This window comes from Colletotrichum truncatum, assembly GCF_014235925.2.
Source record: "Colletotrichum truncatum strain CMES1059 chromosome Unknown Contig_0009, whole genome shotgun sequence".
Taxonomy (NCBI): Eukaryota; Fungi; Ascomycota; class Sordariomycetes; order Glomerellales; family Glomerellaceae; genus Colletotrichum; species Colletotrichum truncatum.
The window spans coordinates 939,379-954,559 of record NW_027222406.1 but is presented as its reverse complement, the minus strand read 5'-3'; the positions used below and the strand labels follow the sequence as shown (position 1 = coordinate 954,559).

Sequence of the window (15,181 nt, the reverse complement as noted above, 5' to 3'; positions counted from 1 at the left end):
GCCTTGCTCGGGGCAGATTCGCCCATCTTCGCACGTCTTTCGATTTCCATAGGTTTCCAGATGATACAACGCCTTCCAACTAACACTTTGAAAGATGAGATCATTGGTTCGGGACTCCAAAGCAGTCGGCTTTCTGACTGAGTAAATCGACATGGCTGCTTAGATCTGGAGTATTTTTGTTTACTCCAGCAGGTCTCATTCCAAAGGCGCGCCTGTCATACTTTGAGTAAACAATCAAGAAAGCTATACGATTGTAAAGACGTCCTAGTACGTACCCCGCATATATTCGCAATTTTATAGCCCCCGAAAACAACTGCAGCTAGTCAAATATCTTGATTTCTAGCTGTATGTAGCACTACTACTCATGGTAGTCATAGGTCTCAATGTACGTTGGCCTGGTATACCAGCCCGACTACACCTCAGTGCCAGGGATAAGTGTATACTGTTGACATGTTCTTTAATTCTGTAAGAACATCTTTGAACTCCAATTGCCACGAATATTCATCACCAATGCATACTATTTCAAATCTTAGTAATCTGTTGTTTGACCACGATACAAGCTATAAGATGCCCTTGTATCAACTTACCATAAAATTTGGGGATCATACAGGCCTTTTTCATGTTCTCATTTACTTGGTCTCCCAAGCGAGCGAGTCTTTCCTCTTGCGCTTTCCATTCCCTAGGTGGCTCCGCTTTCGGTCTAGGCATGTAGCCCGTTCGCTTGAACACATCCTCATCTAATAGTAGCAAGACCATGTATTGAATGAAGTAGATGCTGACGAATGGAAATGTTAGCAGGCCTATTTCTGCTGTTATCCCCAGAATATTTGCATGTCTTGCACAACATATTCTTATTTTCAACGGGCCATTGCGTCAACAGGAAACCTCGAATCGCCAGTACAGCGTAGGGCTCATATCTGATCAAGATGCCACCAGCAATGCCATATCTCGAAAAGTCCACATCATTTTAACTGCCTGTGAACTCACAACTAAACTGAACTACACGAAAAAGACCCGAAGTGATGCACGTTCAGAGAGGGTCATTTGGCGTCTTTTCGATTTACTCGCCAGCAGTAAGGCACCCAATTACCTCTGGTCCCAACGGCTCAATTCAATATTGTATGACATGAGTCGTATAGTTACGGAGTTACCATTTGACTACGGCTTTTGCAATTTTGTCAACCCAAGTATTTTCGTGATCAAGTCATGGTTGTCTACTGTAACAAGTTCTTTCATACTGCTTCCCCAGCTTATTTCTATTACCCATACCGTTCCGACCCGTACGCCTTGAGTATCTAGTCCCTTGTTTTTGCTTCTAGTAAATCTCTCCCTTAGGCTTTTCACTAGCTACGAAGTGAGTATTTGGTGTCTTCTGGCTACAAAATCCATGTTCACATTAGGCAGACTGGTTTTCATTTATTTGAAGATGACAATGAAATGGAGGTTTGCTTTTTCAGCATATAGAGTTTATAAGCCGGCTACACCTGTTCCTACTAGTACTAATGTTTGAAGGTGTTTCAATAGTCGGAATTTTGGTTTGAAGTGGCCCGTGGTCACACAGGCTTCACGCGGATAGACGACTTCACTGCCCACGTGACCACGTGACGGGCAACCGATGGGATCTCTCTCCTTACCCACTTCAACCCGACGAAAAAAACATCAACAACAGCGAGAACGAAATTTTTGAAAATCGGAGCAAAAACGGCCCCAAATACGCGTGCTCGCGGCCACAGAGCCCCCTTCGATGCAATGCCATCCTCGGCCTTGATTCTACGTCCCAAAGGGGCCCAAGATGGCCGCAGAGCACGCCCCGACTACAATGAAAAACTTGAGAGCAAGCCGCAAAATACGACATATCAATAGACAACACTGTTACCACCACCACAGGCGAGCCACAAGCCGCTACACGAAGCACTAAGACTGCGCCCAAACAATCAACTTCAACACAACAGCCGCCGACAGGTTTTGGGTCACCTGTCACCCCCGACAAAGTTTGCAACGTCCCACAACGACGAAGATGAGTCCGACAGAACAGTATCACCTTCCGCACGGAGAAAGCACCAGGCATTAGGCATGCTACGATCGATGCCACACAATACTACAGACCACAGACAGACTGGTCCCCTGTCGCCCCTTTTGCGAAGAAGGATTGGTGTCCCTTCAACGCGCGACAATGTCTGCGGAATCTGTACGGGAGCTCTCATACCTAGTAATCGAACATGTCGGAGTCAGTGGAGCATTGTGCTTCGTGGAAGACCCTTGGGCTAATGTGGTGGAGGGCAATAGTGGTCAACAGGCAAGAAACAAGAGGCCACATAGGAACCCGGCAGGAGGCAACAAAGAATTTACAGATGCAACTGAGAAAACGGCATATACAAGTCCGGGAGGATACGGACAAAACAAAGAGACAAAGCTGAGCGCTGGGGGGAGACTGTAGGTACAAAGAACCAGATACGGTGCTACCAGCACCAACTGAACCGAAGCAGGAGGACGCAAAACAAGCATTCTAGAGAGCAACACAAAAGCGAGAAAGCAGACAGGAGAGCAACACACTTCTTCAACAGAGGGCATAAACACACAGAATAGAGAACATAGTGGGGAGCTTGGGGATAGCTGGCCCTGATGCAACATCAGGGCGAAGTGGGGCGTCGCTGTTCATTGTCGACGCTTCGGCTACCTGCCAAACCCCGCTTTCCGGGCATAGCTGCTGGCATAAGAGCGGCTTCATAACCGAGTAGGAATAAATCAATCAATCACTTCAACCCGACCTTCCACGGCTTCCTCCGCAAACAAACGACAAGACTCTACCATATTTTTTAAGGATAATACGTCTTCTTGCGCCCCTAAAGGTACCCTTGTGGTCCTAATCAAGTTCAAACTTTTGCAGTCTATTGTAATTTCATCGGCGAAACAAAGTCTGACAGCCCTCCACGACTAAAGACTTGCACCAAGAGGGACTCTAATTGCGATCGACATTAAATATAGACCAATATCGCTCAACCAAATACTATCTCAGTGCTATTACTGGTATCTCCGTACTGCAGTCCCTGAACTGGAACGTTTGCATCAGACCGTTCACCCAGATTATCAAGTCCAACAACCCTCCCTAAGTAGCTAGCATAAGCATCACTCTCAGCTCTTCCCATCAAAGCAGATGGGTGCTCCGGATCAGCCCTCGTCAGCAAAGACTAAGAGGATACTTGGAGAAATACATTAAATCATGCCTCTGCCAAACACTTAGCGCATGGATATCTAGTCTAAAGCATCCTGAGCCAAGCTCGATGAACCATCGACAAGAAGCCGTAACGACGCGATTCCAAGCAAAAGAGGATTTCCGATCATAAAAAAGCCGTCCGCGCAAAGCGGCGAAACACCGCCTAACCTCATTTTGAGGAGGAAAAAAAAAAAAAAAAAAGGCAACCCTCGCCAATACCATCATCCGAGTCGCCAGCTCGCATTCCCCGACCCAAAACAGACGCAAGATACGCTTCTCAACACCCTCGCCGCAAATATATCACAATCCTCCTTCCTCAATCATACACCCCCCCCCCCCCCCCCCCCCCCGGCGCCCGACCGATTCCTTCGCTCTTGGCACTCTACATCAGGACACATCCCAGCGGTCTCAACACGCTTACACCCGCCATAAAAGAAAAATGAAAAAAAAATAAATAAAAGTAAAAAGGCCTAGACACCCGTAGATCTGACCGATTCCCCCTCGCTTCCTATCAGCGTGTAAATCCTCCTCGGACCGCTCCTCTCGGCGCGCATCGGCCAAGTCCAATGCGGTAGTTGGATCAGAGACCCGTTTCGGTTCGTAGACTACATTAGGCAAGTGGTTTTGGTGGATGTATCGGTTTAGCCTGGTGGTCACTCTCATCACCATTAACCCTTACTTCTTCACCGAACTGGAGATGGGCGTTTGGTCAGGTATATAAACCGTCTGATATCAGCAGGACTGGGAGCACGTAATTCGGAAAAGCAATCACAACATTCATTCACTGCCATTACCCAAACCCCTTCCCTCAAGCTTAATTCTTGATATCCTTTCGCACAGCAGAGGGATACCATGCAACTCAAGGCCCTTGCGCTCCTCGCCTTCGCCGCTCTGGCGGCGGCAGCTCCCGGCACGGAGCTCAACAAGCGCGCCCCTACCAAGGCGGAGTGCTGCTGCTGCTATGGCGGGCCTTCGGTCGGGTGCGCGGCTACCCTCGACTGCTCCGATATCTCAACCAGCACTTGCTTTCACACCGTGTGTCCATTTTGAAGCTGGCCAAGAGATGGCAAACGGAGTTCCGACCCGACAGTTAAATATTACTACCGTCAGCGTATAGAGAAGGGGATGTCTCCCTCTGGAGGCAATAGGAATGAGGCATCGGGCTAGCGGATGATAAGACTGTGTAGGTAGTGGACTGGAGGAACGGAGGCAACGAGCCTCGCTGTGATGTGCAATTTGAACATAAGATCAAGAGATATGTTCCAATGAGCACAAAGATGGGGAATAAAAAATAAAAGTAAAAAAAAAAGGCCGCGTCAACTTGACTGCCTACTCATTTGTCCCTTTCGTCATTGATGCAATAAAACAATAACTCCCTGGTCGGCCGCAGCGGCTTCGAGTGTCAGGTGGACATCGACAACGCAGGAACATGCGTCCATGGCGTGAGTTTGGCAAGTAAAAGAGCAGTTGCGAGGTGTTGGAACTATCCAAACTTGCCGATGAGTGGTGACTAGCCACTTCGTCATAGTGCAGATGCGACCCCACTTGTATTCATTAAGCAGCTGCAACCTTGTGCAGATGCTACTGGCTTTTTTCATTTACGTCCACGACATTCCGTTTTCCACCGTTTTATACCAAAGCATGCAACAGCATGGCGACTGTACGCTTGGCGGGTCTTTCGGGCTCCATTTGATAAAGGAGTTGCTTGAATTGCGTAGCTAAGTTTGACTTAGATGGATGCTAGTTACGCGGCGGGTCTTTCATTTTAGTTATACCGAAAACTCGGGGAGCCTGATACAATAATATGTCAGCCAACACTACGAGGCAGCTAATGCTGCTTGCAAGTTCAATCCATGATCCGACAAAGACGACTGAGAAGGACACCAGTCTTTTGGCAGAAGCCTATTGTTTACCGTCAACGACCCGATCGATGGGTGTACAGATGTCGAGAAGCCAAAATACGAAGTGAATGGGCATTTGATGTGCGTGTAGTGTCCGGCATGGTCGCGGCATATAAAGTTCAGTTAGCATATGGCAGCCTTTGGCAACCCGGAGGTTGTTGGCGATGAGGTGTAAGGTTAAGGATGTTTCGTAATTTCCAAGCCGTGTATGCTTCCCCTCCGAGTCCATTCCCGCTCGTGTACAAAACCCAAATGATGCGACCCTAAGAGGCGTTTCGCCTGGGTCTTCTGTAATCCTTAACCAACCCCAAACTGAAATATCTATCCGATATGTTTCCATATCCGCAAATCGCTCGTATATCGCAAACCCCCCGCCAGTCGAAATTGACAAACGTGCATATCGTTGAACCTAAGCCGTGAGCGGTCATGCCACTCAAGCCTTCTTTGCTGTTGTTGCTGCTGCTGCTGCCTCACTTCGGCAACGAGAGCACATACATGATCCACCGAGGCTTCCCTTGGCCCACTCGCGTCGCTCGTCAACGGACATTCTGATGTCGGTATAATGATTGAGAACTTCCTCTCCAGCCTTGAGCCCTGGTTTGTCTCCCATAATCTTTTCCTTTCTTGCCCATAGCACCATTCTTCCTGCCCAGTCCCAGGTAACGTTCGGGTTACAGTCGTGGTTCGCTATGCACCAAAAGGGATGCACGGCCGCAACCTCGGGTCGACCATCCCGTGGATTCTTCCGACTCGACGCCGTGCCCCGGAACTTGCTATAGAGGGTGTTGAAAACCCACAAATCGTTTTCCGGTAAAGTAGTATATATATCGACATCCATCTTCTCGAGGATATGCAGAGGTGCCTTGACGTTGTATTCGAAAGAAAACCGCAGCGTCCAGTCAGGTGGAGGCATCGGACTAGGGGATATGTCGATATTATTGACGCTCGTCGGCAAAAAGTCGCCCCAAATATATTTGACCTGGGGGAGGTCAAGAGGATGAATGCCTTGGTGTTGTGATAGAGCCAAAACACGGGCAAGAAGCAGCAGATTCAGCGTTTCGGCAGCTTCCGAAGCCTCGGGGTCCTTTTTGATGTCATCCACGTCTTTTTCACAGACCGCGGGATGATAGAGCTCCTGTGCCAAGTCATGGCAGTATTGACTGCAGAACACAGTGTCGTAGCACTCTTCGCAGTTGACGGCGGTCGAGTCAGGCCCTAGTGGCGGAAGATCAGCACCGCAGGCGTCGCAGACCGGTTCCTTATGGCGGTTGTTTGCGGTGAGGAGCGAATACTCTTCAAGTACGGTCTCTCCTGGCGCAATATCTTCCTTGGCAAAAAGACCTAGTTGTTCGCAGGTGGGTATGAAGTCGTAGTCATCAGTTTCGCTCGCTTCGTCCAACAAGATCGGAAGCTTGGAGACTCTGACCTCACATTTTGGCGAGAACTGGGATAGTTGCTTGTTGAGAAACTCGAGAGTTTTGGGACCATAACGATCGGGCTCGTGGTCGTTCCAAGGGTAGACCTCTCTCCGAACCATTCCCCATTCGGGAAGGATGTTGGGGTTAATGTCCTCCCTTCGAAGCCTTTGACGAGCGATTTTGTTAATATACCCGAAAGTCTCCAGCAACTCCTCGTTTTCCGGGGCTAGAGCCAAACCCCTTTCGGCAAAGTCGTAGGACGACTTCAGGCACGAACATAGGAGTAAGCTGAGTGATAGGATCTGATAGCACCGGACAGAAGACAACCTGGCGACATGGCGAACAAGGCCAGCTTGGTCCTTCGCCTCGTTATCGACATAGTCACTGCCAAGATCCGTCAGGTGACCGTGGTCAAGGACCAGTGGGAGTGGGTCTAGGGGCCGAGACTGCAAAGACTCAACCGCCTGCTCGTGGTATTCGAAACCTTCGTTGAGAACCTCATCGGTCAACAGCAGAGCTCGGTAGGCATCTCCTACCGCAAGATCGGGGTAGCCTAGGTCAGAGTGGACTTTTGCGCGCTCAAGGTAGAGGATCAAATCGTAAGGAAGCTCCCTGAGGGCTTTTGTGAGTTCCTGGCGACGATCGCGCAAGCTTTGTAACTCTTGCAAACGGATACTGTTGTCGTCTTCCAAAGGCGACTCGTTACCAGTGCTAGATGTAGACATTGTGGAAAGGGTGAAAGAGAGTGTGTTTGTGCGATGGACTTGTCGTCGCTCTGACCAAGCACGGTCCAGGTCTAGTAGACCGCAAGGTGCAGGACTCCCTGATAAAAAAGTAAAAGGAGGGAAATTGCCGCCCAAAGATCGGGATCGAAATCGGAAAGAAGAATGACACTGACGTCAGGGAGGAGAACAACGATCCTGGTTCTGCTAGGTCTAAGGTCCAAGTCAGGCGGAAGCGCTGTGGTACCTAACCGGAATACCGTCTTAGAGGCGGGACGGTAAGAAGGTGAACCCTAGAAAACAGGCACACGGTGGTGGTTCCTCAAGGATTTAGTTTTTGGGTGCTTTTTTTTTGGTTTTTTTTTGGTCAACGAACGGGGCGAGCCCACACGGGTCAGACCACTTTGAAGCAACCCTGTCAGGTCGGACTCGTTGGTGGTTGAAATGTGGTGGTAAGAAATAGCAAAAATTGGGCGAGAGACGGGGAAAAAAATAGGCCTTGTCTAGAACGGTGCGGTATCCGTATTCGCGAAATGTACAGGGTTGGAGGGTACGGTTAATGAAGGAATATAGGCAGTTGACGGTTTGCGCCCTAGGGGCCTAGGGCCTGGTCTTGGTTTGCTTAGTCGGGCACTGCTCCTTTCGTCTTGACGGTCTTGGTAGGAGGAGTGCAGCTGAGCCAATAGATGAAAGGTTCGGCTGGTTCAGAATAGCAGAGCAGTTCCCCCGTCCCACGAAGCCGTTTTTGTGAGGGGTTAAAAGAAAGGACAGTCGCGAGGCGATGACCTCTTGGGAGAAATTTGCAACTCGTCGATTGGATATTGACGCGGATTGGAGTCCGCTCTGGTGTGCGGTGACAAGTGGGGGGGCCTGGACCCTTGAAAAATGGAACTTCAGGGTCTTTCTCTCGTGGAGGGGTAACTGCCCAGGGCGAAGGGTGCCAACCGAGGAAGGTACGCAACATGTACAGAGTACTACGGTACCTGTCATCCCCACAGTCTATTGCTTCACCCAAATCACAACTTCAGTCAATAAGCAGCAACGTTGATGGACGGAGGCACCATCCGGTCCCTCCAAAGCGATGGCCGAGCAAACTCAAACAGACGTACCTCAATACCTCCTCCACAACCTCACGTACCACGCGCCTCCCCGTGCATGGCCTTACATGGCCCCCCTCCCGTCACGAATTGGGTTGGGAGCTCTCCAAGGAACATGACGACTGTGACGTCATGACATCATCCAGAGCCCCCTTTCATCCCGTCACGTCCGTTTGGCTTGCAGCAATTTTTATGGGCTGGTTTCTAATCGCATGAGCACTTCGTTGTGGCATTTCACATGTTACATATGTCACAGGTTGGGGGAGAAGCTTCTGAACGATATGGGTATGGGTCCCTACGATGCATCCTGGACGGCCCATTCAGAAGACGGTAACCATCGGCACTCTTCGCTATCGCCGTCATCCAGGGGCTCATTTCCGTTGAAGGCAACGTTGATTATCATCAGTGCCTGATCGTCCGCTGTAGTGTGCAGCGAGGCATTGCCGTAGCTAGGGAGGGCTGGCAATGTCGAAGAATGAGGCTTACTTGCAAGGCCCCTTGCACCCCAGATGCTGACGATGCACCCAATCGCGATAAAGTAACTTCAGGGTCTACTATGTAGTGTAGAGACGGTGGTTGGGGTTTTTCTTTTCGTTTTTAGCATCAGCTTCCCCTTGTTCCAGCCCAACGAAAAACCTGACCGCCATCGGCGACATTGTAAGACATGACATGGGAGGCTCCGCATATGTTCATCTCCCCGTTATGCCCAGGTTATGTCTATTGAAGCGTGGGCTTGCAAGATGGCACACCGCTCTAGATGCCCGCCCCATGTTCTCCAGGACACTGCAACACAGACGCCGCTTACACATGCATCGTCGATGCAGCCTCTCCCTTTTCTATTGATTTTCAGCGATAACGCGCAACCCCTCTGCTGTCAAAAGTCGACCGTTTCTGGACGATGGCATCGCGACGTTCCGTTTCAAAAAAGTTTGTTCGTCTCAGCTCACGCGTTTACGACCCGCCAACACCCACCCCCCTCCATCCTTCCATCCAACTCATGGCAATGACGCCAGCGTCTCCGCAGCGCCAGTCCAGGGCTTGGTGAACCCCCGCCTGCCTGGGTGTTCGTGATGGTTCCCTTGAGTATTGAATGGAGGAGATTCGAGTCATTCGATGCAACTACGTCATTGCTGTGATGCTTCAAATATATACACTAAAGCAACACTAAAAGAAAACCTCCGACGGTATATTCCGACCAACCTCAGCCTGTCCTCAAGCCGAGTCAATCGAGCTTCAGGCAGAATCCAACGAGTCATGCCTGCTTAGACTTATCAAACATGTTAGATAATAATGACGCAGTGGTCCCCTGATTTAGCTGCTCTCCGGAAGTTAGACCCCCAAGAGCTTGATGCTGAACAGTAGAGTTGCTGCCGCGAGAAAGGCTGAATGATCAACAATGAGGCAATGGAGTGATCGCTTCGCGTACAGAATGTCATGCACGCGCGTGAAAGGAGGTGACTGGGATGGTGGAGGCGTAGGATTGTTTCGTCGATTTGACATAATATTCCTTGCTTTGGCGGGCGTGATTCTCTACAAGGTACTGAACCCTTGGTCCACAGGTACTTGCTTGTGTAACATCCTGGCCAGATTAGATCGCACATCGGGGGAGGAGAACAGAAATCTTTGCGATCTATACTCATCGACGGTTGCGAGGTATTAATGATGGAAACAAGAGACTGAAATCGTGCGACTTGGCACGCGGGATTGACGTAGTTGTGCGAACTGTTGCCGTTGGTTCCATTTCTGCTGTCAACTCCGCGGAGTGCATACCCAGTCTCGGTTTGCCTTCTCGGAATAGCATCAACGCGGTATTGGCTAGTCATTCCCAAATCCAGAAACGCCGATTCCGTGCCACCGGTCTAGACTTACGACTCTAAAGATGGTAGCCAGACGAGACAACGTGGGAGTTTCGTTTTAGGGTCGCTGTGAGATGCATCCCAGTGCCCATCCAGCTGGAACATGGTAGTCTGGGGTAAAGCTAGACACGGACACTCAAGAGTGGTGGATATGGCTGGATTGGCAGACGGCAGACGGCGGTGGTTCCGGCGCAGGCTGCGGTCAAGTAATTGGTCAACCCAAGGACAGACCTGACTCTTCGATCGTCCAAGCTATCTTCACCATTGACAGACTCTGTGACGAATCAGAGACAGTGGACGGTAAGACGGGGGCATTGGGAGCATCCGTTTGCAGCAAGTCAAGCCAAGGAGGTGATAATTGCATTCGAACTGCGATGTGCCCCGTTGCGGAAGGTTTTTTTTTTTTTCTTTTTTTCTTCTTCTTTTTTCCCCTCTCCCTTTCCACTTTCCTTCCCTGACAGTACCAGTAACTTTCGAAGGGAATGATGAAGAGGGACGTACTACCTGAGGGCTGACATTTATTGACCAGGGAAGAGAAGAAGCCCTTCCGTGTACCAACACGGCGGTGGCGTGACTAAGGCGTCGAATGAATCAAGTCACGCATTCCACCAGTTATTAGAGTAGCCGGATGCTTTAATCAACATTAGGTAAAAGTAGCCCCTGCCCTAGCGGAGTTGTTATCTTTTCAGCAGCCGTTACCCTTATTTAGCAGTTGAGGCAAGAGAGGATTGAGTAGTGACGACGGCTGCCTTCTAAAAGGCGGGGTGACTGTCTCTTGGGAAAAGCGGTGGTCTAAGCCATGTCTGCAGTCCCAGCTTCCTCCTCCTCTTGTTATTTTCAGTCCATTGATGCGCTTTTTAACGAATGAGTACGGTGGTGAGCCCCGTAGCTTCCGTAGACATCTCTCATCCTGTCCGTACTCTGACCCGGAGTGGCTCCAAAGCGTCGGATTCTCGCTCTCACTTGCCCTTTGACCTCGTGGGCGGGCTTTCCCCCTTCGCGCTACACGACCCTAGACCTGTGCCGCTGTCACTGCTTGCTCTAGCGGCGCTGCTTCCCGACGGCCGGCGCTCCCAACCAAGGCCCGTCCATCATCGAGCACCACCATCCTAGCCAGCTGCTTGGCGGGGCACTACGTAGTACAAGTCATCCACCAAAAGAGCCCACATCATTCGCTCACAATCGTCCCAATACCACAAAATCTGCCACCCTCCGACATGCCGACCTCATCCTGACGGGCAGGTTCCAGTTCCGGACCAGCAGCTCCTTGGGACTGGCCGCACGGTTGTCGGCGAATCTTATATGGCTTCCACACAGTAGCTGTGGGTGGCAGGCCTCGCCGGCCCGTCACGTGGGCTGACGGCCGCCACCACTGGTCTTAGCCAGCCTCCACAGCCCTCTAGCCAGTTAGTTAGTTCTTCCAACCAACAACACCACTTTTCCCATTCTGAGCGTTCTGTGCTGGTTTCGCCCACAGTAGCATCCCAGACAGGATGTGTCCTCAGTGGCATCAACAACAGCCAGATTTCTAGCAGCAGCTAGCGACTCACAGCAGCACAATCTTCGGCCTTGTCTTCTGGATCTTATTCTCATCGATGCAGTCAATGGGATAACCAGAGGCGAGTAATGCGCATACGGAACCAAGTCTCCTTCCGTTCACTGACGACATTTTCAATCGGGCAAAATCCTGATCTAATCTCAGGGATTCCCGTCTGCAACAGGGAATCGCATACATAATACCGCATTGCCTTGTTGCCCACACCAAGTCCACCTCGACGTCCACCATACGCACTGTTGGTCCACCGCTAGAAACATTACACCCCCACTACCTCACATCACTCACCATTCATTGTAGGGTCACTTTCTCTCCTCCCGCCGTTATCGATCGCAAATCGCTGGTGAAACCATACAAATTTACCTGCAGCCCGCCCGCCCGCTCGCCCACCCCCAATCCCACACCATCAATTCATCCATCCAACCATCACCTGCCTGCCTGCCTGCTCACATTGACCACCAAGCAAAACAACTGGATCTTGAGGGACCCAAGCACCCAGTTCCAAGCCCAGCATTGATTCAAGCCACAGCCCGAGCTGCCGTGCCCGCGTCTGTGCTGTCCATTCTGCTCCAAAAAAGCCCAAACATCATCCTAGCCCCGCTATCGTTTTTTTGTTTTTGCGTGTTATTTTTATTTTCGCACTCCCAGGCATCTGGAAACATCCATGACCCATCCGCCGCCGGATTCTTAGACCGAACCACCATTTCTCGGCCCTTATTACCTGTCTCCCGTGTGCCGTTCCGACTCGAGCCTTTTTCGTCTGAACCTCCAGTTAACCAAAGGTGCACCACCCGCCCGACTTTGCTGAATCAAAGGATCCCGCATACAACCTCCGAGTCACACTGCTTCGCCTATTTCGGACTACCCACCAACTATTTTCTGCACCATCCGCAGACCGCTTCTACTTCCCCCTTCCATTCTTCACAACCTCGCTTCCGACAACACCTCTCCGCCCCCGCCTTTCACCTCTCAAATTACCCCACCATGAGCAACAAGCAGCCGAACCTCTACGCCTACGAGACGGTCAACGAGCTCGCGCCCGCCTTGCGAGCCTACGTCATCCAAGCACAAAATGCCGGTCTGAGCCGTCACGGCGCTTTCAAGGTTGCCGTTTCTGGTGGCTCCCTCCCCAAGACTCTGGCGCAAGCCCTGCTGGCTCCTTCTTCCGGTCCCGAAGATGCTGTTCATTTCGACAAGTGGGAGATCTTCTTCGCTGATGAGCGCGCCGTTCCTCTCGACCACGAAGACTCCAACTATGCCCTCCTGAAGAAGGAGCTTCTCGACAAGATCCCCGAGGATCTTGGCGCCCCGACCGTCCACCCTATCGATACCACCTACCTGAATGACACCCAGGAGCTGGCCGACCAGTACGAGAAGACTCTTGTCACCAGCTTCGCCAGCCGCGATAGTGTGCGCCTGCCCATTTTCGACCTCCTGCTGCTGGGCTCCGGCCCCGACGGCCATACCTGCAGTCTGTTCCCCGGCCACGAGCTACTGCGTGAGACCACCGCCTGGGTTGCTCCCATTGAGGACTCCCCCAAGCCCCCGCCGAAGCGCATCACTCTCACCCTGCCTGTTGTCAACCATGGCGTCAAGATTGCCTTTGTCGCCACTGGCGGTGGTAAGAAGGACATCATGAAGAGAATCTTTGAGCATGGTGACGGTCTCCCCTGCGCTCTCGTCAACGAGGGCGGCGGCGACCGCGTCAGCTGGTTCGTGGACAACCCGGCCGTCGAGGGCGTCAGCTTCCCCCGCCGTTCCTTTTTGTGAACCACTCGAACGTAGTCGAGGAGGGCTTAGAGGAGGAAGCTCAAAGACATGGAGCATCGTTTGCGTATAAAGAAAACCCCATTGATCATTTTCAGATAGACAGGAGGCCAGACGAAACGGCACATGGGACTACAGTGACGGAAAAAAAAGGGGGGGGTACTTAGGCAGCAGTTGCCACGAGCCGCGGGCGTTGCTTGTCAAGAGATTCATCATTAGGAGCGAAGCTGGATCTTTATTCGTCTCTTGCCCATATTCTTGGGCCTCTTAAACCTTCTCAAGAGTCCCCTTCGTTGATTCTTGCCTTCTCTTCGCGAGGACTCTCAAGTTTTTTTTGATATCCACGCACGCCACACACAAACCAAGAAAAAAAAACCATAACGATTTTCATGATACGAAAGGGAATGAGGGAGAGATCAGGACCTCTTTTTTGATGACGAGGCCTCTGTGTGTTCATGATATGTCTCAATCATATTTGAGATGAGGTAGAGAAATCAAACAAATATGCTCATGCATTGTGGCGGCCGTTTCGCCCCCAACCTGCCTTTCTTTTGTTCTGCGCCAATCGGTTTATCTGAGCCATGTTTTAACCGTGTGCCTTTCGTGCTTTCATCATTGTGTCTCTCCTTGCCCCTCCCACACTGCCGTCAATGGACATAGATGGAGAATATATCTGCTACCTGGCCCCCTGCTCCATACACATGCTTGGCGGGAACGCCACATACCTCACCCCGCGGACGACGATCTATATAGGGCTGAAGATGTGCGTTCATCTTCCCTCTTACTCTCTAGCATCTTTTTTTTTTTTTTTTTTGGTCTCACGATCAATCGACGGGCTTGCGTTTCCCGATGCGATGGGAACCTCCGGCCGAACTGCATGGTTTATTCCGGGCGGGAGGACTGAAATGACGCCCGTGACGCAGGGTGGCTAATGCATATACACGATATCGACATGAGATGAGGCGAGTGGTGGTCAGCTGGACATGGGGGGGAGAGGGAATGATGAAAATACAATGATGAAGGCGGATCGATCCAGAGGCGAATCGAAAATCGTACGGTTTCTACGGTCTTTTTTTGCCCCCGTGTGGCGAGAAGTGGTACGCGCTTCTTTCAAAAGTATGGACGTGGGATGGGATGATGGCGATTTCTTGCCGGTTGATGTATGACATATGGTGATTGAACTGCCTCGGGACCTGAGGTCAAATGGCGGGTAATGGATGGGAACTGCTGGTGTGACGGGGGGGACTACTACACCCAGGAATGAAGTGGTTTCCGGGGGCCTTGGTGGTGATGATGCGCATGGCTGCGTGCCCGGCTATCCCCCACCGGATCTGCGAGCATCTTATCCTAATCTGGGTCAAGGTGAGGGAATGTCGGACCTACCGCGGAGAGGTTAGAGTAGCTAATTCACAACGTCGAGTAACACTTTTGTTCGCGTTATCCCGAAGGCGTGTTGAGTTATCTTGTGCTTTATTGGTTTATTCAAGACGGCTTTCACGGGGGGGACTTTGAGCCCACCGTCTGATCTGTCCAAAAAAAGAAAACTATAGCTAACTGTTTTTTTTTTTTTTTTTTCGCTTCGGCGGAAACTCCGAATGGCCCTGGAGCACAGGGCCGTCGCATTTTCTCTTTCTTATCTGAGTTCGTTCGC

General features: G+C 51.0%; 3 protein-coding genes across 3 annotated transcripts; 2 read left to right on the top strand and 1 right to left on the bottom strand.

Annotated features, from left to right (window-relative positions):
- Positions 1–4,066: 4,066 nt before the first annotated feature.
- On the top strand, positions 4,067–4,264 carry CTRU02_212780 (uncharacterized protein; the record flags this gene model as incomplete). The annotated part of the gene is made up of 1 exon (XM_036723383.1): positions 4,067–4,264. The coding sequence occupies one exon, from the start codon at positions 4,067–4,069 to the stop codon at positions 4,262–4,264; it is 198 nt and encodes a 65-aa protein (XP_036584659.1).
- Positions 4,265–5,548: 1,284 nt separating this feature from the next.
- Positions 5,549–7,258, bottom strand: CTRU02_212779 (WD and tetratricopeptide repeat protein; the record flags this gene model as incomplete). The annotated part of the gene is made up of 1 exon (XM_036723384.1): positions 5,549–7,258. The coding sequence occupies one exon, from the start codon at positions 7,256–7,258 to the stop codon at positions 5,549–5,551; it is 1,710 nt and encodes a 569-aa protein (XP_036584660.1).
- Positions 7,259–12,747: 5,489 nt separating this feature from the next.
- CTRU02_212778 (6-phosphogluconolactonase) lies at positions 12,748–13,533 on the top strand (the record flags this gene model as incomplete). Its single annotated transcript, XM_036723385.1, has 1 exon — positions 12,748–13,533. One exon carries the CDS (start codon positions 12,748–12,750, stop codon positions 13,531–13,533), a length of 786 nt encoding a protein of 261 aa, XP_036584661.1.
- Positions 13,534–15,181: the final 1,648 nt, after the last annotated feature.